The sequence below is a fragment of the Loxodonta africana genome, chromosome 7 (assembly GCF_030014295.1).
Source record: "Loxodonta africana isolate mLoxAfr1 chromosome 7, mLoxAfr1.hap2, whole genome shotgun sequence".
Lineage (NCBI taxonomy): Eukaryota > Metazoa > Chordata > Mammalia > Proboscidea > Elephantidae > Loxodonta > Loxodonta africana.
In genome coordinates this window covers 93,700,806-93,727,304 of record NC_087348.1, presented here as the reverse complement: position 1 = coordinate 93,727,304, position 26,499 = coordinate 93,700,806, and the positions used below count along the sequence as shown (strand labels likewise).

Here is a 26,499-nt window from a genome sequence, read left to right as displayed (position 1 = left end):
CGGCCGGCCTGGCTCCCCTCCCCGTCCCCGACGGGCGGGCAGGCTGCCCTGAGGAGACGGGGAGGGGAGAGCTGGGCCGGCCGGCGGGCGGGCGACGATGCCGAACTTCTGCGCTGCCCCCAACTGCACGCGGAAGAGCACGCAGTCCGACCTGGCCTTCTTCAGGTTCCCGCGGGATCCAGCTAGGTAAGCGGCGGACGCGGAGCTGGCAGTCCCGGCCCACCTCCGTGGTGCTTGCTGCCAACCGCTGGCCTGGGGCAGGCTGCGGGCGAGGGGGGCGTCGGAGGTCGGTGCGCCAGCGTCGACCCCAGCCTTGGACCCGGGTAGGGAACCGGCCGTGAGCAGTGGGCGGGCGGGCGGGCGCCCCGGACCTTGGAGCACGTGCGCTGGCGGGGGCTCCGCGTGGAGCGCACCGCCCGAAATAAGAGGCAACTGGGGCGGCGTGCGGAGTCGAGATAACGTGGCTCTCTCCCCGGCTAACTTGCTGTGTGACCTCGGGCAAGCCGCGTTTCCTCTCTGGGCTCTAGTTTCCTCAGCTGTCAAAAGAGGGCTTTAGACTATGTTGCGGTCACCGGGGCCCTTCCCTCTCCTTGACCCCACCCCCTGGACAGTGTTTCTGTTTGGAGTCCAGCCACCTACTTTGATCTCAAGTCAGAACTACTCTTTATAAGCACGGTTAAATTCTGGTTCTGACCGTTACGTTATCTCATTAGGTTATTATGGGGATAACAGGAGTTACGCCCGAGTGCATGGGAATTAGTATTGAAACCTCTTCCTTGGGGAAACCCACACACTCTGACTTATATTTAGAGAGTGATCGTGCAGGGACTGTGTTTGAAAAGGCTGAGGGTATTTTATAGGCCTGTCTTGTTGATTCATTCTTTTAAAACCTATGGACTGCTGTATGCGGAGCGCTGATGTTAGGACTGGGAATTCACAGGTGAATGAGGCAGTGCTACTGCCTGCAGGGAGCACACAGTGCAGTAGGGCAGACAGTATAAACAGGCAGTTGTAATATACCACACTTTTTATTAGTTCAACAAATATTAATTGAAAGCCTACTATGTGATAAACATTTTTCTGAGGGGGAGGGCTGCAGATGAACAAATCAGACATAGTCCCTGCCCTCAAAGTGATTACATTCTGGAGGGGGGAAATAGAAAATTAATCAGAACCAATATTTTCCAAATGACTAATACATTGTTTTACAAAGACGTGTGTGGATAGATTTTAATGTAACAGAGTATAAAAAAGCTCATTGATTTTGTTTTAGATTCCATGTTGCAATTAATCTTTAAGAAACCACTGCTTGTAGAGTGTTGGTATAGTATCAGAGAAGAACATCCATAATTGTATGGAAAAGGAAGGAGTATTCTAATAGCCTTTTCAACTGCATATCAATGTGAAGCCAGATTTTCTTCGTATATTTCAACCAGACAACATATGTTAACAGAGTAAATTCAGAAGCAGATGTGAGACTCTGTGTTCTATTTAGCCAGGTAGTAAAGAGATTTTTAAAAATGGAAAACATTGCTATTCTTCTCACTAAATGTTTTTTGTTTGTTTTGGAAAAACATAACTATTTTTCATTAAAATGTTATTTATATTAACATGTAATGGAATTGTATTTTTGATGAATTAATAAATATTTTTGAAAGTTCTGTTTTAATTTTTAATATGATAAGTATTGATAGATAAAACCCACATAAATAAAAGCTCTTTGGGGTCCTCAATAATTTAAGCGTGTAAAGGGGACCCGAGACTATAAAGTTTGATAACCGTTGCTGTAAAGTATGATCTTAAAGTACTTTCACATCATCTTATTTAATCTTCCAAACAATGCTGTTAATTAGAATAATACTTATATAACATATACTATGTGCCAGACACTGGTCTTTTCTGTATATTATTTTATTTAACCCAGTAAATTTTGGGGTAGACCCTGCTTTGCAGATGACCAAAGCAGGCAAAGAGAGGATAAGTAACTTGTCCAAGGTCCCACAGGAATGTCTAAAACTCCAAGAGTAGGGGTATAATATGTAATGTTACCCAAACTTATTTGATCATGGAACCCTTTTTTTAATGAAACAATTCTTTGACTAGTGTTCTTTGGAATACATTTTTGGAAATGCAGTAGTAGGGGGGCCATTGAAGGAAACATTAAAAAAAAAGTGGTCACTGAGTAGGGCTGAATAGCGCTCAAAGGGCCCTTAAGATGAGGACAGGTAAGTGACCATTGGATTTGGCAGGATGGAAGTCAGTAGGAATCACGAGCGGTTTCAGTGAAAAGAAATGGAGCGGAAGCTTCCTTGGAATTGATTAAGGAGAGAATGTGAGATAAGAAAGTGGATACAGTGAAAAGGGACTTTTTAACTAGTTTTCTATGATCAGGGCCAATGGGAGTTTTAAGATGGGAGATACTAGAGCGTGCTTATACTGATGGGAATAATCCATTAGGATAAATATAGGGTGTTCAGAGACCATATACAGAGAGGTAGGGGGCAGTCATACCTGCTTGGATATATGTGTGTCTATATACACATTTTTTTTATATGCACATAAATACACATATGAATCAGGAAAAGTTTCTCCCAAGAAATGACATTTGAGCTAAGATCTGAAGCTGAGTTGGAGTTAACTATACAACCAAACCAACCAAACCAAACCCGTTGCCGTGGAGTCGATTCCAACTCATAGTGACCCTATAGGACAGAGTAAAACAGCCTCATAGAGTTTCCAAGGAGCGCCTGGTGGATTCGAACTGCTGACCTTCTGGTTAGCAGCCATAGCACTTAACCACTACGCCACCAGGGTTTCCTAACTGCAAAGGAAGTGAAAAAAAAATCACAAGAAGAGTATTTCAGACTGGATAAACAGCGTGGGGAAAAGGCGCTATGAAAGAATCGAGCACAATGCTATCAAGAAACTGAGGGAAGGCATGTGAGGTGGCAAAGAGAGAGTGGAAGGGTGGTATGATATGAAGATGGAAAGGTAGATGAGGTTCAGATTGTACAGGGTCTCATAAGATATGTGAGGAGTTGGTTCTTTATCCTAAGAGTAATGAGAACCTACTGAAGGGTTTTAATTAAGCAGGGAAGAGACATTCTCAGATTGTTTTTTCTGAACATTCACTCTGCAGCATGAAGAAGGGGTTAGAGAAAAACGAGAAACCAGTTCGGAAGAGATTACAAGTAGACCTAGTGAAAAATACTGGTAACTTGGACCAAGGTGTGAGGTAGAGAAGTAAGTGGATTCGGGGAGTGATTTCCATTCCACTAAGGAAAAGGCCCAAACATCTGGAATACAGCAATACAGAGAGAGTTGGAAAGATAAAAAATTTGAGGGATAAATTGGTAAAAGTTTGAGAAATAATTCCATGAATATGTATGTACTTATATCAATATAGGAAACCCTGGTGGCATAGTGGTTAAGAGCTATGGCCAGTTCGAATCCACCAGGTGCTCTTTGGAAACCATATGGGACAGTTCTACCCTGTCCTATAGGGTCTCTTTGAGTCAGAATTGACTCAACGGCAATGGGTTTGGTTTTTTTTTTTTAATTGCAGTATAAAGACATGCATGTATATTTAAAGACTATCGTGGTTATATATACTTTTTATAACTTATTGATATAAAACATACATACAAGATCACAAATTGTAAGTGTACAACTTGTTGAATTTTCAATGACATATTGGTGAAACTGACCCAGATTTAAAAAAAAAACAATACCAGCATCCCACACTCCCTTCAAGGCCCTCCCATTCTTTATCCTACTCTCCCCAGTGGCGGCCACTGTCTGACTTTACACACCTTAGTTATTTTATTTTATTTTGGCGGGGGGTGGGGGGACGGGCAATAGAGTTAAACCAAACCCGTTGTTGTCTAGTCGGTTCCAACTCATAGCCACCATATAGGACAGGGTGAAACTGCCCCATACGTTTTCCAAGGAGTGCCTGGTGGATTTGAACTGCCGACCTTTTGGTTAGAGGCCATAGCTCTTAACCATTACACCACCAGGGTTTCCATTTTTTAGTGATGTATAGCATACAGAAAGAAAAGTGTAAAAGTGATAGTCTAGAGCTTGATGAATTTTTACAAAGCGAACATACCCAGGTAATGTTTAAGATCTAGCACATTACCAGCACCTTAGAAGTCTTTGTACCTACTCCGGGTTGTTACCCCTCTCCAAAGGTGCCTGCTGTATCAGGGGTCCCCAGGACCACCCCCCTATTGGGAGATGCACTGGGGGACTCTCAAGACGCAGCATATAGTTGTATTCATGGCTAAGATTTATTACAGTGATGTAGTAAGGATACACATGTGGATCCTAAGGGAAGAAGACAGGCAGAGTCTGGAGGAGTCCACGTGCAGGGTTGCTTATATTCTCCCTTTCACGACGGGTCACACAGAGTCTACCCTTGCCCAGCATCGAAAATGCAGCAACCTGTGCGCCGTGTGTTTGCCCAGCGAAGCCCTTTAGAGACTCAGTGCCTACAGCTTTTATTGGGGGCTGTTCACGTCGGCTGTTCTTTGCATAGCACATATTAAAATTCCAGTCTCCCAGAAGGAAGGCAGGTGTTCCGCATAAATCATGTTGTTTGCACAAACAGTCTAGGCACAGTGAGCCATTCTTATCAGTTAGGGAAAGTTTTATGTCAGCTTAGGGAACTGTTTACCAACCAGGATCCCAGATGCCAGCCAAGAGCCAAACCTTGCAAGCAGACCTTCCTAAGGAGAGTTTACTGTGTTCACTCTTTACTACATAATCACTACAGATGAGTTTTGTCTGTTCTTGAACTTAATATAAAAGGAATCACATAGTATGTGTTTCTGGCTTCTTTACCTCTCAATATTATGTTTGCGAGACCACAGGTAGTTCACTCATTCCCGTTGCCGAGCAGTATTCTGTTGACAGAATATACCAAAATTTATCCTTTCAGCTGTTGATGGGCAAAGTTGTTTCACCTTCTTACTAACCCTTGGTATTGTCTCTTTTACATTATAGTCATTCTTTTGAGTATGTAGTAATACCTTGTGGTTTTAATTACTATTTTCCTGATGACTAATGAGATTGAGCCTTTTTTTTTTTTTTTTAAATCTGTGTATTGCCCGTTTGGATAACATTTTCATGTAAAGTACCTGGTCTTTTGCCCGTTTTTATGTAGAATTGTCTGATTTATTTGTAGGAGTCCTTTGTATATATTTTGAATACGTGTCCCTTATTGATAAGTGTATAGCAAATATCTTCCATTTTTGTGGATTGCCATTTCATTTTCCAGTGGTGTCTTTTAATGAAGAAAAGTTATTAACTGTAGTCTGATTTACTCACCTTTCCTCTAGAGTTGGTGTCTTCTCTTGCTCTCTTTAAGGAATCTTTGTTTACTCCAAGGTCGTGAAGATAGTCTGCTGTCTTTTTGGAGTTTTAATGTTTTACCTTTCATATTTAGATCTATAATCCATTTGGAATTTATATTTGTATGTATTTTTGTAAACATTTATTTTTTATTATGGGTATTCAAGTGACCCAGCACCATTTATTGAAAAAAATCTACATTGTTGTTCAGTGCTACCTTTGTCTTAAGTAGCCATAACTTTGTTTTTTTTTAAATAATTTTTATTGTGCTTTAAGTGAAAATGTACAAATCAAGTCAGTCTCTCACACAAAAACCCATATACACCTTGCTACACACTCCCAATTACTCTCCCCCCTAATGAGACATCCCACTCTCTCCCTCCATTCTCTTCCTGTCCATTTCACCAGCTTCTAACCCCCTCCACCCTCTCATCTCCCCTCCAGGCAGGAGATGCCAACATAGTCTCAAGTGTCCACCCGATCCAAGAAGCTCACTCCTCACTAGCATCCCTTTCCAACCCAGTGTCCAGTCCAATCCATGTCTGAAGAGTTGGCTTCGGGAATAGTTCCTGTCCTGGGGCAACAGAAGGTCTGGGGACCATGACCACCGGGGTCCTTCCAGTCTGTCAGGCCATTAAGTCTGGCCTTATGAGAATTTGGGGTCTGCATCCCACTGCTCTCCTGCTCCCTCAGGGGTTCTCTGTTGTGTTCCCTGTCAGAGCAGTCATCGGTTGTAGCCGGTCACCATCTAGTTCTTCTGGTCTCAGGATAATGTAGTCTTGGGCTTGTAATCACCTTGTGTCCTTGGTGTTCTTCATTCTCCTTTGATCCAGGTGGGTTGAGACCAATTGATGCATCTTAGATGGCTGCTTAGTAGCATTTAAGACCCCAGACACCACTCTTCAAAGTGGGATGCAGAATGTTTTGTTAATAGATTTTATTATGCCAGTTGACATAGATGTCCCCTGAAACCATGGTCCCCAGACCCCTGCCCCTGCTACGCTGGCCTTTGAAGCATTCAGCCATAACTCTATTTTGTTCCATTGGCCTATGTTCCCAACTTTTTTTTCCCCAAAGATTGGCTTGGCTATTCTTGCTCCTTTGAATTGCCATATAAAAAGTCTTAGAATCATCTTGTCATCCATCTTTCTCTTTCTGCCTGTCTCTCCCTCACACACAGACTGACGCACAAAAAAGAACTTCTTGGGGTTGTGATTGTATTGAATCTGTAAATCAATTTGGGGAGACTTGGTATCTTTAGAATCCAGAATTCCATCCATGAACTTAGACATCCCTCCATTTATTTAAGTATGTCTGTCTCTTTTTTTAGTAGAGGTCTTATTCATTTTTCACTAGATTCCTAGGTGTTTGATATGGAAGACATAAGTGTAGTTTTAAGAATTGGACTCTGCCCAGTCAATTCTTGATTGTTTGATTCTGAGTTGCTATTGGTATCAGAAAGCTGTTTTAGCTTAGTTCAGAGATACTGTACAGTGTTCTGTGTGGAAGATCTCCAGAGATTTAAGAATTAAAAAACAAACTTAACTGCAACAGCATGGCAAATTATTTTATAGACAGATTTTATACTAAATTCTTGGACACTGAAGCGTGAAATACTTATAACCATAATGCGCAGCTGTAAAATGATTAAAATGTGTACATGTTAGGCATCATTACTTCATTACTGTGCTCAGTAATGTTTTTTAATTGAATGAAATGCTGTACAGTTTGGGTGTGGTTTTAGTTTAGGTTTGAAAATCATAACGTTTTACTATGATTTTACATATTTAAGAGGAGAGACTGTTGTCAGGGTGGTGTGTGTAGGGGTGGGCAGTAATGTTAAGACATAAGAAAATATACTTTGATGTAATTATAAAATGAATATTTTCAAATTTGTGACACTCGTTATCCGTGGCAGGACTTTATTTTTAGAAACTTGAGGAGTGAGGGAAAGATTTGGTTGTGACCTTTAAAGAATTACTTAACATTTCTGTACCTTGGTTTTTCACGTGCAAAAGGAGAATAATAGTACCCACCTATGGAAAGGACTGAAAGGAGCCCTGGTGGCGCAGTTGTTAAGCGTTTGGCTGCTAACTGAAAGGTTGACAGTTCGAACCCACCCAGCGGCTGCATGAGATAAAGACCTGGCAATCTGCTTCCGTAAAGATTATAGCCAAGAAAACCCTATGAGGCAGTTCTATTCTGTCACACGAGGTCTCTATGAGTCAGAATTGACTCGATGGCACCCAACAACATGGAAAAGACTTAGAACGGTGTCTGGCTCATAGTAAGTATGTAGTGAGCAGTATTATTATTATCATTAGTTTTCCTGCAAGTATATAAGCACCAGGAGGGCATGGACTTTGTCTTGCTGATTCCATTATCTTCAACACCTACTATGTTCTAGATTATGTAGCATTCATGGAGCTTGTGATCTAGTCTGTGCATATAATTGTAGATCATAAATCATGTTGATAATAAGAAAAACAAATACAGCCTTCATCCTCCTAAAAAAAAAAATCATGTTTTATACAACATGCACTTACGAATTTTCTGTAATGACAGCATTGTTTCATTTGCTTGTTTGAGTTGAAATTCTTGGGGGGATATTAGGCCATTGGTTCCATGGTGGAAACCCTGGTGGCGTAGTGGTTAAGAACTGAGGCTGCTGACCAAAAGATCGGCAGTTCCAGTCCACCAGGCACTCCTTGGAAACTGTATGGGGCAGTTCTACTCTGTCCTGTAGGGCCGCTATGAGTCGGAATCGACTCAGTGGCAACAGGTTTGATTTTTGGTCCCATGGTTGTGCAACTTTTTGCTTTTACTGCCAGTGATTTGGTCCCCTTTGATGTTAGAATGTCCTGGAAGTCGGAAGATTCAGAGTTAAGTTCTGGTTTTGTGGCTGGCTTTGTAACTGTCGCTGAGCGATTTACTTCTTAACCTTGCCTGTGATTGAATGGTTTTTAAGTTCTATTAAAACTCTCATTTTGTTATTAATCAGCTTTTCCAAATTGTTATGTTCTTGTGGGACACGGGGCAGAAACCCAATTGTTCATAGTATATATTTTGCCTTCAAACTGAATGTTGAAATTTAAATGTTGAGCTCATATTCCATGATTTTTTTTTTTGGTTTTATTTATAGATGCCAGAAGTGGGTGGAGAATTGTAGGAGAGCCGACTTAGAAGATAAAACACCTGATCAGCTTAATAAACATTATCGATTATGTGCCAAACACTTTGAGACCTCTATGATATGTAGAACTGTAAGTAATAGGAGAGCTTGGTTTATCTTTTCCCTTCTCTCTTTCTCGCTTACTCGTCAGTATCCAGTGGAAATGTAAATATTTATCTGTTAATGTTGGAAGGTATTCCTATATCCTGCCATACTTTTTTTAAGAAGACAAATTTGAGCTGAATAGTATCCATTTTGTGCTTAAAAATCTGATTTTTTTTTTAATCTCCCTGTTCCTGATACCCCATTCCTACTCATCAGAAGTAATCAATTTTAAACTTCTTCTGTAGCCTTCAGAAAATTTTAGGTGATTATAAAAGTGTAAATTTATCTAAGGTAAATTTGGTATTCTTATTTGGAGTAGTTCCTCTAGATCTTTTTTATGGGTGAAATCTTCAGTTAAGAATGAAGATCTTTGTTTTCATTTTTTTTTGTGTGTGTGTGTGTATTTTTTTTTTAATATTTAATTTTAGAACCAACCCTTAATTTTTATGTCCTAGATACTACAACAGGGAACAAACCATATAGGTAATGTGAAAAAAAATTTCCATCTCTAATTTATAATTTTACATCAAAACATGGGTTTCTCAGCCTGACTCCTGCTATCTGTGTGAGCTTGGTCAAATCACTTCCCCTTTCTGGGCCCCAGTTTCTGATGAGGCGATTAGACCAGATAATTTCTGAGGTGTCTAAGATTTTTAATCCTCTGTGATTCTGTTATTGCTGTGATTCATAAAAGGCACAAATAGGGCAGATTTGATCAAAATGAAGCAGACTTGAAACACTTTAATAACTAGGAAGACAGTTTTATTAAACAAATTATATATTCTTGTTTAGGAATTAATTAATGTATCATCTCAGGTATTGGAATAGACGTAAACTTGATTTATAGAAGGTACACTATAGTATATGTTATGCAGCAATTTATTTTGATATTTTTTTCAGATACATTTTGCAGAGGCATCAGAAAACTAAAGAATGATTGGGTTATTTTATTTCTCAAAATTAATTGAAGCAGATACTTGTGAAGTCACTGGGAGGTGAGCCAATTCCGGTTCAACAATATAATCACAAATATTTGAGGGATATTTTTGCCTTGCTTTGCTAAAAGGGAATAATGATCAACCAAAGTAAGAGATTTCATATGTTTAAAAGGCAAGCTACTTTTATGTTCTTGACATTAAGTAAAAATATCCCAAATTATTATTTTAAATATACAAGCCATATGCATTTTTATATTTGTGTCTTGGTAATAAGTATGGTCTTTTAATTAGATAATTTCAACCAAATTAATGTGAGAAATTTAAAATATAGTTCACTCATATTCTTGTTTAGTCAGAGCATAGAACAGAAAAATGAGCTATTTTTTATTACTATTTTTTAAATTTCCAGATGATTCTTCAGTCTTGAATAAATGAATCCAAATGTAAGAAAATGTTTTTTCTACACATATAGAAGAAGGTGCTGCTATTAAAACCTGGCTTATTTGATAACTATATCCAAGTGTTTAAAAGTGTTTTCACTTCATTAGTTTGGCATTTAAGATTTCATCGGTAAACATTCACGCATGATTAGTTAAACTAAAGCCAAATACTTTATTATTTTTGATGCTAGAGTAAGATCAATTTTGAGCTGTATGCCCAAACCTGAATTCAGCAGTTAATGATTATATCTTGATTCTGAATTAAAATTATCATTCATATCATTTGAACGTACCTTTTTTTGTATGCTACTTACAAATATTTATAAAAAATTGAATGCTTTTTGTTGATATAGTCTATTTTCTGGTCTGTAATATCTTTGAGCCTTATTTGCAAATAGCAAATTAATTTGATTTGAATTTTTAAAATTCATTAGAATGTTTTATCCCTCCCCTTCTTTTTAATAGTTTGAAAAACGTTGTGTTAACTGTATATGTGTTTGCTAATTTTTGAGACATTTGTGTAGTGGGAAAGATTGGAAGCTTTGGGTATGATAGTTTTGACTCCCTTCAATGAGTGTGTCTCTAATCAGTCCCTGATTCAAACTCCCCAGTAGACTCAAGGTTATTGGCCCAGCTCTAGAAGCTGAGTGTCATTAAGAAATCAAATTTTTCAGGGATTGCAGTAGAGGGTTCCTGACAGAGCTGGAGAAAAGTGTAGAACAAAATTCAAACCCACAAAAAAAGACGAGACTTATTGGTCTGACAGAGACTGGGAAACCCCCAGAGTGTGGCCCCTACACACCCTTTTAACTCAGTACTAAACGCACTCCTGAGGTTCACTCTTCAGCTGAAGTTTAGACAGGCCTATAAAACAAACAATAACACGTGTAGTTTAACTATGTGTACGAGACTAAATGGGCACACCAGCCCAGGGACAAAGATGAGAAGGCGGGACAGGACAGGAAAGCTGGACGAGTGGAAGTGGGGAAACCAAGGTCGAGAAACGAAGAGTGTTGACACGTTTGCAGGGTTGGCAACCAATGTTACAACACAACATGTGTATTAACTGTTCAATGAGAAACTAATTTGTTCTGTAAACTGTCACCTAAAGCACAATTAAAAAAAAAATCAGATTTTCTTCTTTGTTTTGTATGAGGCATGGAATTCAACTGGAAAATACTGAATCTAAATAGAAATTCTTCCCAATTGTGTTTAACAACTTTTCAGGTAAAACCCAAGAAAGTGTGTTTTGTTTAGCAAAATTAATTTCTTATTTGTAAATAAAGCTCAAAGATAGTGTGTTCTTTTTGATATTTGGAGACCCTTGGTGGTGCAAGTAGTTAAACACTCAATGACTAGCCAGAAGGTTGGCGGTTCAAACCCACCCAGAGGTGCCTCAGAAGACAGACCTGGTGATCTGTTTCTGAAAGTTAGAGCCTTGAACACCCTGTGGAGCAGTCCTACTCTGCATACGTGGAATTGCCATGAGTCAGAATTGACTTAATAGCAACTAACAACAACATTTAGATATTTTCCCTTTGTATCTTCTAAATCTCCTTTCCCCAGGTGAAAAGATTTAGGAGTTATTTTTCTTATTTGGCATAGTCTTTGAACATGCTTTAATAGTTAGTTTTGAAACAATCACTGCTTCCTAAGAAAACGTCTTTATTGAAGTGCTCTTTGTCTTTAATCGTTGAAAATTCAGGAAGAAATTAAAGGAACTGCTTCTTTGGACTAGCTAAGGGAATGTAGTAGCAGTTATCCAACAGTTTTTCTCTCTCTTAATAAACTTCTTGTGCCTACCCAGCCTCCTCTGGACTGGCTCTGGAAGACTGTCACCAACTAAGTATGCACCCAGCTCCGAGCCAGAGTGGATTAGGTAGAGAACAATGGTCCTTTAAAGATAAGATCATTAGAACCGGAGGAGAATTTAGAAGTAACTCCTTTACGGTGCAAAAATGTGATTGTGTGTATCACTTCTGGGATGAGATGATTTCAGGTGGCACATGAATCAATTTTTATTTTAAGAAGTTCTGTAATATGTGTTAAAAATATAACTAGCCTACCAAATCATTAACATTGCTGAAGACAGTGTTAATTAAAAGAGTGAGTGGATTATGTAAAAGTACAGATGGTGGTATAACTGAGATGGCAAGCATTATGATCATTGGCATGGGAATAATTTCATTTTAGGAAATGGTGATCTAGTTCAGTGTTATTCAGAATATGAAACTGAGGGCCAAAAAGGGAAAGTAATTTTGCCACGGTCTCATAGTGAGTCACTGGTAGAGTTTGGACTAGTTCCTAAGATCCTGGGTCCCTGTCCAGTATTTTTTTCACTGTGTCTTGATGCTTCTCAGTGATATTAGCAAAAGTGGGATGAACAGCACAGGTAAAGGAGGGAAGCGGTACTATAGGACATACAAGAGGGTGGATTGTTTGGGGACTTTAGTGCCTGCTGTAGATTTGATGGTCTCGTGAAAGGACAGAAGAGAAAAAATAGCTGGGAGGCTGAATTAGAAATATGTATATGCAAAAGACAAATACATTTTGTTTTTTATGGCTACTGTCAGCTCAGTTCCTTGATTTATAATAAGATTGCTAAGAGAACAAATGCAAAAAAGTTAGAAATAATAGGCCAATGTGAACTGACATCATCAAATTCTGCAAGTCTCTACACTTTCGAGCTGGGGTTGAATGAGTGCTGGGAAAATAATTAACATTGATTTATTTTATATGTAATACATTCTTAGGGACCATCTCTCACTTATTACTTTTCTTTTTCAGAGTCCTTATAGGACAGTTCTTCGAGATAATGCTATACCAACAATATTTGATCTCACCAGTCATCTGAATAATCCACATAGCAGACACAGAAAACGAATAAAAGAATTGGTATGTCTGTGTGCTTTCAGCTCTCCCCTGCCCCGCAATACAATGAAATCAAATAATAGATACATTTTTTGTAAAATTGATTCAAGTGTTATTCTGTATTTCAAAGGTAGTGTTATGGGAAATGAGTGGTTTGGTTACTGTTAAAGTAGCCTGGATGTGCTTAGTTTGTTTCAGTATTTAAATGGGAAAATCTCCGTCAAATTTACTTGGGCCAAAGAGTGCTGTTAATTACGGGTCTCTGGTTTATTCCCTTCCTGGGATGACAGAAATGTTACTTTTTCTTCTGGAGTAAGGAAAGTGGAGGTGAGGTATGCTTCCAGAATTCAGCACAAAGTCATAAAGTGAAAGTTAAGAGTTTGCGAGATAAGAATTCTATCACCATTGAGTACTAACAGGGCTTAGAAAAAGCTTTTAAATCTTTCTATATTATATCATTTGTACATGTGTTTATATTGATATCCTTCAGGTCTGCTGTTTGAAATGTAACTGTTTTTTGTTGACCTTAGGTGTACAAATTTAAATTACTCAGACTCCTTAGTTCAGGGCTTTCTGTCATTATTGTCACTGACAAGACCCTCGCCCTTTTTTTTTGCCTTCTTCACTATTACCGTTCCCATTCTCCTCCCTCTTGGTATCCGTGTTAGAGTATTTAATATATATCATTTCAGTTCACCTACCATGTGCTTTTAACATTTATCTAATTTTCCTCCTTTTCTTCTATTTTTGTCTTGCATGTTTAAGAGTTTATATGTATGGTGTCCAGTAGCAGCTGACTTTATTTTTCTCCTTATAGAGAATCAGTTTTCTTAACATGAGCCTGTTACTTCATCCATCCTTTTTCCCACTGGCAGGAGATGTCACCTCTGTCTTAGACCAAGTTGACATATATGCAAGGCTGTCTCTGTTCTGTTCCGTTGGATTACTTGTCTGTTTACTGTACCACCTGTTTTGTTACCTTAGCTTTGTAATATATCTTACTTTCAAATAGGGTGATTTATTAACACTTCTGTTTCAAAATTGTCTTAGCTGTTTGTGGACCTTTATTCTTCCATATGAATTTGAGAATCATTTTTGTAGTTCCCCTAGAAATTCTGTTGGAATTTTCATTATAACTGCTTTGAGTTGACATCTTTACAACATTAATTTGTCCTACCCATGAACAGAAGAAACAAATAAAGTTGCTAACAAGTAACAGCAATCACTGAAAAAACTAAATACTGGTTCCTTGGAAAGCCTATTAAAATAATTTAGGAGCACAGTTAGTCAAAACCTGGAAGAATTTTCAGAGTTTTTGTTGCTGTTCTTTAACAGAGGATGCATACTTCTTCCTTAGATTACTTCCTAAATACTGGTTCTTGTCGGTATACAGACCAATTCTGGTTGAGAATGTTTCCAGCAATTTTGAAAAAGCTTTTTTTCTTAATCATCTACTGAGTTTTCTAGGCAGCTGTTTATATCTATAAATAATATAGGTATAATTTTGTCTCTTCTTCCCATCCTTGACATTTTTTCTATTGCTTGTCTTACTGTTTAGTTAAGATCCCCAGTACTGTGTTCAGCAGTCCCAGTAATGTCACAGCTGGCAAACATGCCTTGTTCCATTGCTGTTGGTATTGTTAGATAGCTTTCCTCAAGGTAAGGAAATTTCCTTTTAGTCCTGGTATTCAGTTTTCATTATAACTTGTTGAACTTATCAAATGCTTTTATTGCATCTACTAAGTAGAAAGTTCAGTTTTTTTTTATTCTTTAATGTGATGAATTACATTGATGGATTTTCTGATGCTGGACCATCTCTGCATTCCTCTGAACCCTAACTGATTGCAAGATATCCATTTAGTTTTATATACTGTTGCATTCAGTTAGTCAGTATTTTATTTAGGATTTTGCATTCATAACTCTAGGTGAATTGACCTATAATTTTCTTTTCATGTACTCTCCTTATCTAGTTATGATATCAAGGTTTTATTAGCTTAATAAAATGAGTGGAGTAGCTTTCCTTTTTTAAAAAAAAATTTGTATAAGATAGACACTGTCTGTTCTTGAAAATCAGGTAAGCTTGGTTAAACCATCAAGGCTATAGGGCTTGGGGTGGGTGTAGGAAGATTTTCATTGCCATTTCAATTTCTTTATTGGTTTTCTCTTGCATCTTGTGTTGTATATGTTTTCAAAAGTTTATGAACTTCATCTAGGATTTTGAAATGTTTGCCTTTTTCTGCTCTTAAAATTGCCTTTTTGAAGAATTAGTATTTAGTTTTCCAATGGTTGCTATAAGTGTAAGATATTTTACTGGTTTCTTGATTTGGGGATTTGCCTTTTGGCTTTTTTTCTAGCTTCAATGTTTAGGTCATATTTATGTGTATTTGAAGCTGTAAATATCTCTGTCTGTTTTAGCTACATCCAGTAATTCTAAACATGTACCACTTTCATTGTTCAGCTCTAAGGATTTTGTAATTCTCCGATTTCTTTAACGTAGAATTATTTTGTTTTTAGTTCCCAGAGTTGGATTTATTTTTTTAAGACATTTTATATTTTTTATTTCAGATGTCAAGTGATTCATAGAGGAGATGCATAGCCTAGATGGTGCTGATTCTTTCTAGTTTTTTTGTACCATTGTTGCTGTTGAATTCTGGTGCCAGATTGATTCTTGTTCTTTTTTAGGTGAACTACTTTTTCTCCCACAAAGCTTTTAGAATTTTTTCTTTATTTTCAACATTTTTAATTTCACTTAACTATAGCTAGATATGAGTTTTTCCTTATCCAGCCTGTTTAGCATTTTACAAGTCCTTTCATTCTGAGGACTTAGGTCTTAAGTTCTGGAAAATCCCCAGTTTTTATTTGTTCCCCTTGATTTGTTTATATCTGTTTTTTTTTTTTAAACCCCTTGTAGATGGATGCCGAGATGTATACAACATTCTTCCACGTCATTCCTAGTACTTTCTTTCTTGCCTGGTAATGCGTACCAGAGGTGAAAGGCTCAACCACTTCTCATCCTGGAGCTATCATTTTCTGTACCCTGCCCTTCAGGGGGCCTCAGACACCTTACAGAAGGCACACTCTTTTCCACACCTACCGTCGCTTGTAATTGTGCAGCTCACAGGATAAGGAGGGAATATTCCAGATTGGCCAGCTTGCTGGTGTTTCTTATTGTCAACACCATGCCAGGCACTGCCCAGCAGGTACCTTGCTGTCTCCAGCTGACAGTGGCATTGCAGCTTTCCTACCACAGAACAGTAATGGGGTAGGCTGTGACCTAAACATTGTACAAGATTGGAGGAAGAAAAAAGGATACAACTGGAAATTTCTTTGGTTTACCCCTGTTTGTGCCACTTGCTCCCTCCTACTCTGAGCTGCCATTTCTCTTCCATCCTGGTACTCTGTCATTGCCTGCTTTCCAGGAATTTCTCATAGCTTTTGTGTTAGGTTCTGGGATCCAGCAGACTTCTTATGTGGCATCTCCTGGGTTAGATGGGGGGGATGGGCAATTTGTGTCCTCTTGAGTTTGACCCTAATTGTCATGGTGTACTTTATGCCTTCTATAAATACTTGTTATCTGAAGATTTGCTAATTTAGGTATAAAGTAAGTTAAATGATGGGCTTTATTTTAACCTTGGAGTCATCAGCAAATTATTGTTCTGGTTTTCCTGTCATCTGTTTGAGAAAGGTATTCCGTATAAACAATTTATAGGCTTAGAAGAATTAAATTTGCCTCAAAATATGCTTTTTATTTGTGAGCCTAAGATAATATATTAGAGGTCAGTTGTCTCAAAGATGGTTTGTTTTTTTCTTTTTCTTGTCATTTAGAGTGAAGATGAAATCAGGACACTGAAACAGAAAAAAAGTAAGTGATAGTGTTAATGGCTCAACTTCTGAATGCCTTTTTAAAAGGCCTTGATCTGGTAAGGACAAATAAATATGCTTTGTGTCTAAAACCCACCTTGAGAATGGATGAGAGAGTGTAGTGGGTTTTGTCCTGTGGTCTGTGAGATTGAAGTCTCAGTTCATTTGTCTTTATTGAGTGCCACTGTGCCATACACTTTGCCGTGTCCAGGCCTCACAGGTGACTGTTCCGTCTCTCTCCCAGGTACTCTCAGTATGGCAGGCACACAGGCAGAGTGTCCCAGAGTAGGGAAAGGAAGGCAACAGTAAGGGCAGGAACAGAATCTCTATCCACCTAATTCATGGTGCATAATAAGTTCTTGGTGAAATGTTAAAGGAATAAGTGCTGTGGAGCACTTAGCACTTCTTGCAGGTGCTGATGCCTGAGTTGTGTCTCTAAAGAATGAGGGCTAGTGGTTGTTTTTGTTCTTGTAAGTTACTATATTACTCATCCTCTTCCTGCTGCTGCCATTATTATTATTAACATAACCTTTTATGATGCTTGCTGTGTCCCAAATCATTATTCTAAGTGCTTTACTTATATCAATTTAATTCTCATAGTAAGTCCCTAGCCTGAGGTAAGTACTATTATTTTCTTCCTTAGGGAATTATAAACATTTTGATGTTATTGGAGCTTCTGATAACCCACGATGGTTAGAAAATGAGCCTGGAGGGGACTGCAGGGACCAAACATGCAGGGTTGTGGGCTGATGGCAATAGGGAACCCTTGAGGGGTTTGTAAATAGGTAATGACATGGACCTGATTTTCATGTTACGTAAAGCATTCCCTGTTGGATTAGAAAAGATAACACTGGAGGCAGGGAGGCCAGGTAGGCTTTCACACCAAACAAGAGTTGAAAGACCTTGAGTTAAGACAATGGTAATGAGAATAGAGATGAGGGGATGGATTCAAGGAACTCAAAAAACTTAAATACCTGTAAGTCTCACATGTGGAAGGATGGCCAGAGGAGAGGGAATTACTTTTCACTTTACGCTCTTTGACTTCTCTGTTATAAGCACCTTTTTTGAAAAAATAAAAGTGATAGAATTATTCTTTTTGATTGGAAATGGAGAAGTAATGGAAAATAGAGAGAAAAGGAAGGCGAGAGGGAGAGAGAGGCAGGCTGGCAGGCATCCAGGGTAACCTCTTCCCTGGCTTGTGAAAACCTATATGTTCACAATAGACAACTCACCCCTGACTAGACCTGAGTCCCTTCCTTAGGAGTTCCCTTTACAAACTTAGAAAAAAGCTACTGTTGACTGATTGCTCACCAGGCCAAGCACATGCTGAAGTGCTTTACATAGGAGAGTGCATTTAATTCTTCAGAGGCTCCACAAGCCACAAACCCTGACAAATTAAGTACAGATTTCCCAGCTTGGCCTTCAGGGCCTTGTACAAGATGGCCAAAATTTTCTTCTGCTATTTTTCTACCACAGCTTTTTTTCAAATTACTTTTATGTTAAGCATCCAGACCCTTTCTTTAAAACTTATACCAAAGCTGCATAGAAGGTTTCTGAACTTCAGCACCATGGACATTTTGGATTGGATAATATTTTGTTGTGGGGACTGTCCTGTGCATTGTCGGATGCTTAGCAGCATTCCTGCCCTCTACCCACCAAGTGTCAGTAGCACCTCCCCACGTACAGTTGTGGCAACCAAAAATGTTTCCAGACGTTGCCAAATGCCCTGTGGGGAGCAAAATCTCCCCAAGTTGAGAACCACTGCTTTGTAGCATATGACTATATGAATCTAGCCATGTACTATATATGATGAATAAGGCGTTCCTGGGTGGCACAAATGATTAAGCTCTCTAAGCTACAGTCATGCATCACTTAACATCCACGATACGTTGTTTGGACGTTGTACGAACATTATGTTATATACAGGCAGTCCCCAGATTATCAACAAGTTCTGTTCCTAAATCTGTCTTTAAGTCGAATTTGTGTGTAAGTCAGAACAGTTAGGTACGGTTTGTATCTAACATGAGTTAGTTAGTCAAATGTTTATCTACACATGTTGTATATAAACTTGTTCAAACAAATTTGTCTTGGAAGAAATACGGGCCAGATAGCTCCCTAGAAGCAAAGATGGTGAGACTATGTCTCACATACTTTGGACATGTTATCCGGAGGGATCAGTCCCTGGAGAAGGATATCATGCTTGGTAAAGTAGAGGGTCAATGAAAAAAAGGAAGACCCTCAATGAGATAGATTGACACAGTGGCTGCAACAGTGAGCTCGAGCATAGCAACGAATGTGAGATTGGTACAGGACCAGGCAGTGTTTCATTCTGTTGTACATAGGGTCACTATGAGTTGGAATAGACTCAACACCTAACAACAACAACAGCATAGTATATAGTGTACCTTTCAATGCATAAAAAATATTATAGAAATACTTTGATACACTAAAACATCTTTACCGTAGTGATAGTAACAATGTTTTGATAACACATCACATAGTAGCACCTGTTTGTTATTATGAACCATTGTAAAATGTACCTTGAATTTTTAATATCATAGGCTTTATGGGGGTTGGTTCATGTATAGGTTCTACATAAATCTAACATTCGTAACCTGGGGACCATGGACATATATGCAGTTGGATGTTGCCCAAACGGGCATTATGCCGCCCATGACTGTACTAGCTAAAAGGTTGGTGGTTCGAACCCACCCAGAGGCACCTTGGAAGACAGGTCTGTCTGTTTGCAAAAGGTCACAGCCTTGAAATCCTATGGAGCAGTTCTACTTTGCCAACATGGGGTTGCCGTGAGTCGGAATTGACTCAATGGCAACTAACAACAACAAATATATAATGAGTAGTAGTGCTATCTGAGTTGGGGAGGGGCTGGAGAAGGATGCTCCCTGGCCTTGCTGAAACTGGAGAAGCTCTGAAAGTCCCTGAGATGCCTGGAAGCATGGTTTACACAGGGATGTCAGATTAGGTTTCGCTTTGTACCTGGACAGCCTGCCTCCCTCTTTGACCTTGGTGAAATTCTTCCACCACTTAAAGTGCCCTTCTTGTCCGTGTCCTTATCTTTGTCATGCGAAATGCAACTTCTTTGTTCTGAATTTTTTTTTTCCCCTCTCCATGGTACTACACAACTCTTGGTGGCCCTCTCAAATATCTTATGTTCTAAGAACTAAGCTCTAACAGTAACTCTTCAGATATGGATTCTAGTCCTGTATGGCTGGGCGAGACACCTAACGTTGCAGGGCTTCAGTTTTCCCACCCAAAGATGAAAAGAATAGGCTAAGATTTCTCATATTTCAGCCCTAAAGGTTGCATGAATCTGTATTATATTAGTTTGTATAGGTGTCTAATTTCTCCTATAAAAGTGTGGCTTAATGGCTTGGTAGAAATAGCATGGACCCTGGAGCCAAACAAGCTTAGATTTAAATTTCACCTCCCTCCTTCTAACTGCATCTGTGACCTTGGGCAAGTTATTTGCTGTCCTCATCTCCTGCCTGGAGAAAGACTAATGTGATGCATATAAAAAGCCTAGTACCATGCCTCAATAAATAGTAGTTGCCTTGCCCTCCCTTGTCTGAGGGCATGGACTGTTATTACTCTGTATAATATATGAAATGCCTTGTTAAGTCTTGTAAGAAATGTTTTCTATCTTATAAATATACCTTATGAATATATCTGTTTACAGTTTTTGTCTCCCCACTGCAATGTCTGTCTCTTTTTCTTTAATAAACACAAGGACAATTTATTTGTTACCGTACCATTAGAAGAACCAGGAAGGAAAACCTAAATTCAAGGCAATCAATTGAATCATTACCCTATTCCAGTGGCTCTTAATCGTAATCACCTGGAGGGCTCTTTCAGCTACCTCTTGTTGGGCCCCACTCCCAGCGTTTCTGATTTAGTAGGCTTGGGCGGGCCCAAGTATTTGCCAAGTGGAGCTGGTGCTGCTGGTCTGGGGGCCACACCTGGAGAACCACTGGCCTAATAGTGCAGTGAGCATTGGGGAGCCCCTGGAACTGGTTTTATTCATTAGGATTGTGTTGATCTGGAAACAGTGATGCATGTCTCATTTTAATGTCTGTATCCCAGTCTCTGAACGAGCAGATGCCCAGTAAATGTTGAATGAATGCGTTTGTGGATCTTAAATATTTAATCAAAAATATAGTGTGTTTTTTATGGTTGCTCATGAGCCTGTTCCTAAAGTTAATTCTTTCTTTTCCAGTTGATGAAACTTCTGAACAGGAACAAAAGCATAAAGAAACAAACAACAGCGATGCTCAGAACCTCAGTGCAGAAGGAGGAGGTGAAGAACAGGATGAAGACGTTTTACCTTTAACCCTTGAAGAGAAGGAAAACAAAGAATACCTAAAATCGTTATTTGAAATTTTGATTCTTATGGGAAAACAAAACATACCTCTGGACGGACATGAGGCTGAGGAAATCCCAGAAGGTCTCTTCACTCCTGATAACTTTCAAGCTCTGCTGGAATGCCGCATCAATTCTGGTGAAGAGGTTCTGAGAAAACGGTTTGAGACAACAGCAGTTAACACACTGTTCTGTTCAAAAACGCAGCAGAAGCAGATGCTAGAGATCTGTGAGAGCTGCATTCGGGAAGAAACTCTCAGGGAAGTGAGAGACTCACGCTTCTTTTCCATTATCACTGACGACGTGGTGGATATAGCAGGGGAGGAGCACCTGCCCGTGTTGGTGAGGTTTGTCGATGAATCTCATAACCTAAGAGAGGAATTTGTGGGCTTTCTGCCTTACGAAGCTGATGCAGAAATTTTGGCTGTGAAATTTCACACTACGATAACTGAGAAATGGGGACTAAACATGGAGTACTGTCGTGGCCAGGCTTACATTGTGTCCAGTGGATTTTCTTCCAAGATGAAAGTTGTTGCTTCTAGACTTTTAGAGAAATACCCTCAAGCCATCTACACACTCTGCTCTTCCTGTGCCTTAAATATGTGGTTGGCAAAATCAGTACCTGTTGTGGGAGTATCTGTTGCACTGGGGACAATTGAGGAAGTTTGTTCTTTTTTCCATCGGTCTCCACAACTGCTTTTAGAACTTGACAGTGTCATTTCTGCCCTTTTTCAGAACAATGAAGAAAGGGGTAATGAATTAAAGGAAATTTGCCATTCTCAATGGACAGGCAGGCATGATGCTTTTGAAATTTTAGTGGACGTCTTACAAGCACTTGTTCTATGTTTAGATGGTATAAATAATGACACAAATATTAGATGGAATAACTGTATAGCTGGCCGAGCATTTGTACTCTGTAGTGCAGTCACAGACTTTGATTTCATTGTTACCGTTGTTGTTCTTAAGAATGTTCTGTCTTTTACAAGAGCCTTTGGGAAAAATCTCCAGGGCCAAACCTCTGACGTCTTCTTCGCAGCCAGCAGCTTGACTGCAGTGCTGCATTCACTGAATGAAGTGATGGAAAATATTGAAGTTTACCATGAGTTTTGGTTTGAGGAAGCCACGAATTTGGCAACCAAACTTGACATACAAATGAAACTCCCTGGGAAATTCCGCAGAGCTCAGCAAGGTAACGTGGATTCTCAGCTAACCTCTGAGAGTTACTATAAAGAAACCCTAAGTGTCCCGACAGTGGAGCACATTATTCAGGAACTTAAAGATATATTCTCAGAACAGCACCTCAGATCTCTCAAATGCTTATCTCTGGTACCCTCTGTCATGGGACAGCTCAAATTCAATACGTCAGAGGAACACCATGCTGACATGTACAGAAGTGACTTACCTAATCCTGACACACTGTCAGCCGAGCTTCATTGTTGGAGAATTAAGTGGAAACACAGGGGAAAAGATATAGAGCTTCCATCCACCATTTATGAAGCCCTCCATCTACCTGACATCAAGTTCTTCCCTAATGTTTATGCATTGCTGAAGGTCCTATGTATACTTCCTGTGATGAAAGTTGAGAATGAGCGCTATGAAAATGGACGAAGGCGTCTCAGAGCATACTTGAGGAACACTTTAACAGATCAAAGGTCAAGTAACTTGGCTTTGCTTAACATAAATTTTGATATAAAACATGATCTGGATTTAATGGTGGACACATATATCAAACTCTATACAACTAAGTCAGAGCTTCCTACAGGTAATTCAGAAACTATTGAAAATACCTAAGAGACTGTTTTAAAATAGGTTTTCTTTTATATTTGATATTTGGAGGAAAAGCTGTAAAGTGTATAGTAGGCCTCTTAATCACCGAATATCTTTGCCTGTAGGTCTGCGATTGAATACATTAGCCATTGATAATCTGCCTATTTAAACAGCCCCTCATTTGAACTCTCATGCTTTGAGGATGTCTCTGTTCTTCCATAAGAAAGCCATGAAGTGCTACATTTTGTTTCTGTGTGCTCTCTCTTATGGCACTCTGGAATTGTTTTAGTTAAGTCATTTTAGACGTAACATTTATCATCACTGTGGATCCAATTTTCAGGTATTGAGTTACAGTTCTTTTAAGAAATAAATTTTGAGAAGGTGTGGGAAGAAGGAATACATTTTATAAAATGTAACAATGAATCTCAAGACTGATCCTTGACTAGAGGGAGTTTTAAGTATGTTGTAAAAAATCTGTAATGGACAGTTAAGGGAATTACCAGAGTGAGACAAACTGAGCTCGCCAGACGAGGATTTCAGTGTAGATTTTGTCTTATCCAATGAGCCTAAAGGAACAAGTTACAGGTAAAGTTCAAATGGAAGAGCTGACCATTGTTGTTCCACATCTGGTTGCTGCTGTTTACATTCCTTTGTTGAGCCCCCACCTTCATAGACTTTTTGGCAGGTACATGCTGAACACTTCTGTTCATGGTTGCGACAGAGTCAGAGGCCATGGACACTAACAACTGATAGATCTTTTGTCTTCTGTCTTTTTCCATTAGTACGTCTACTGCCCCGTCTTGATTTATAAGCGAAACCTGGAAAACCTACAAAAATAAGTGTTTTATGGTTTATCTAGGAATAATCCAGAAAATATTACTGTTATTTTTGGTGAAGAAAATCAATTTTGTATAGTTTATTTCAATCTAAATAAAATGCGAATTTTGTTTAAAGTTGAGGTATATTGTTTCTGGCGGGGACAAAACAGGTTCTTACGGTAAAGTGTCTTCTCAAAAATACTCGGTTATCAACTTCACAACTCTTGAAGATGAGTTCTTAATTTTTTTTGTTTCGGTATGTGTTTTACTACTTGAGGTTTAGGAAAAGCCGTTTCAACTGAGGCATTGTTAAATGTAAGGCTTCTCTAGCTGATGATTTTTATATTATCTACCGTATGACACCCGATATAAATTGTCAGGGCTTGCATTGTTGCTGGCTACAATGTAAATGAATGAATATAATTGGGAGATGTCACTGAATTCTGTGGGGTACCGTTACTGTCATTTGAGTTTCAGAAAGCAGAATGGGGTACATTTGCTGGTGCGCTGGGTCTTCAGGCACAGTGCATTTCCCTGCCGTGGGCAAGCCCAGCAGATGTGTCAGACCGAGACACATTCATTGCCCATGCCAGTTATAAAACAGATGAGTTTATCTTACAGCCAGGTCTCTAAGAAGTACCTCTGTCCTTGCCAGAAAGAACTGAGCTGGTTCGTGATGGCAGAATGACAGTGAAGGAGAAACAGAAATGGCCTTTCAAATACCTGCATCCAGTTCTTCAGACAATTAAAAGTGGTGTGACCTTGGCACACTGGGTATGTTTCCTTCACTCTAAAATCTGCCTTGTGATTGTGCTCTGAGGGTTAGATAACTTCTCAGGTACATATTGCTGCATCAGAACATCCTAAGCCTTAGTGACCTAAACAATTGCTCATTCTCACAGTTTTGTGGGTTGGTGGGACTCTGTGCAGCTGCATTCAACTGGCAGTTTGGCTGAGGGCTGGACCTCTCCATGTGGTCTTTCATCCTGGGCTTATCCCATGGTAGTCTGAGAGTACCAGGAAGACAAAGGCAGTAGCTTCAAAGCCTGGGCTTAAGAACTCACAGAAATCACTTTTACCACGTTCTTTTGGTCAAAGCAAGTCATAAGAGGAAATACTCTTCTTGGTTGGAGAAACAGCAAAATATGGCCCTGTTTTTAGTCTACCACAATAGCGTATCCAAAAACATTCATGCAACAAGCATTAGTTAAGCTTTTAAGATGCCCAGCGCTTGTTTATATAACCCCGTATAATCTGTAAGTTAATTTGGGAATCTAGTGAATGATTAGAAACGCTAATTTATTAAAAGCAGAGTTTTGAACCATTTCGTTGCGGTTCGGCCCCCTGCTGAGAATTTGCATTTCCACCCCAAATGTATTGAACCAGAACTACCTTTTTTTATATTTTTTTTTTTCATTTTTATTGTGCTTTAAGTGAAAGTTTACAAATCAAATCAGTCTCTCATACAAAAACTTATATACACCTTGCTATATACTCCTAGTTCTCCCTCTAATGAGACAGCACACTCCTTCCCTCCACTCTCTATTCTCGTGTCCATTCAGCCAGCTTCTGCCCCCCTCTGCCCTCTCATCTCTTCTCCAGACAGGGGCTACCCACATAGTCTTATGTGTCTACTTGATCCAAGTAGTGTGATACAAGTAGAGTGATCAAAATCACTCTTGATCAGTATCATTTTCTATCCCATAGTCCAGTCCAATCTCTGTCTGGAGAGTTGGCTTTGGGAGTGGTTCCTGTCTTGAGCTAACAGAAGGTCTGGGGACCATGACCTCTGGGGTCCTTCTAGTCTCAGTTGGACCATTAAGTCTGGTCTTTTTACAAGAATTTGGGGTCTGCATCCCACTGCTTTCCTGCTCTCTCAGGGGTTCTCTGTTGTGTTCCCTGTTAGGGCAGTCATCGGTTGTACCCGGGCACCATCTAGTTCTGGTCTCAGGCTGATGTAGTCTCTGGTTTATGTGGCCCTTTCTGTCTCTTGGGCTCATTACCTTGTGTCTTTGGTGTTCTTCATTCTTCCTTGCTCCAGGTGTGTTGAGACCAGTTGATACATCTTAGATGGCCTCTTGCTAGCATTTAAGACCCTAGACACCACTCTCCAATGTGAGATTCAGAATGTTTTCTCAATAGATTTTATTATGCCAGTTGACTTAGATGTCCCCTGAAACCATGGTCCCCAAACCCCTGGCGCTGTTACACTGGCCTTCAAAGTGTTCAGTTTATTCCGGAAACCTCTTTGCTTTTGGTTTAGTCCAGTTGCACTGACCTCTCCTGTATTGTGTGCTGTCTTTCCCTTCTCCTAAAATAGCAGAACTACATTTTAACAAGATCCCCAGTTGATTGAGGCTCTTGTTAAAATGTAGATGCTGACTGAGTATATCTGGAGTGGAAAGGTAAATCTCAGCGGAGGGTTGAATTGGAATGAACTGGTCCAAAGCCCTGGTTAAAGGGGATTTTCACAAACTTTGATCTTTAAAGATAGGTGAGTCCGTGGTAGTATCCACACACATGAAACAGATTGTCTTGCAAAATTAGATAGTTACAAAGTGGTAGGAGTAGTGACTATTCCACAAATACTGCTTCAGTGCTTACTGCGTGGCAGGCAGACTTCCAGGCTAAGTGGTGGCAATACCAGATGTGTTTTCTGACTCAGAGTTTGCAACATAGCATTGGTTCACAGGATCACAGCTGTACTTGGTTATAATTACATATATACACACCCACACTTCAGACTAGTGAATCAGGTTTATCAAAGTTCAGGGAAAGGGGAATAACATCATATA

General features: G+C 39.4%; 1 protein-coding gene across 4 annotated transcripts; it reads left to right on the top strand.

Moving 5' to 3' along the window:
* Nucleotides 1-26,499, top strand: THAP12 (THAP domain containing 12). 4 transcript variants are annotated; one of them, XM_023538906.2, is made up of 6 exons: nucleotides 8,506-8,618; nucleotides 9,533-9,627; nucleotides 9,980-10,013; nucleotides 12,798-12,905; nucleotides 16,707-16,743; nucleotides 20,977-26,499. In XM_023538906.2, the coding sequence occupies exons 3-6, from the start codon at nucleotides 10,002-10,004 to the stop codon at nucleotides 22,908-22,910; spliced, it is 2,091 nt and encodes a 696-aa protein (XP_023394674.1). In that variant the 5' UTR covers nucleotides 8,506-8,618; nucleotides 9,533-9,627; nucleotides 9,980-10,001; the 3' UTR covers nucleotides 22,911-26,499. The 4 variants fall into 4 exon arrangements, with proteins under 4 accessions (XP_003420078.1, XP_023394674.1, XP_023394675.1 ...); XM_003420030.4 differs by lacking the exons at nucleotides 9,533-9,627; nucleotides 9,980-10,013 and adding an exon at nucleotides 1-186 and having other exon boundaries at nucleotides 8,498-8,618; nucleotides 20,977-26,498; XM_023538907.2 differs by lacking the exons at nucleotides 8,506-8,618; nucleotides 9,533-9,627 and having other exon boundaries at nucleotides 9,640-10,013.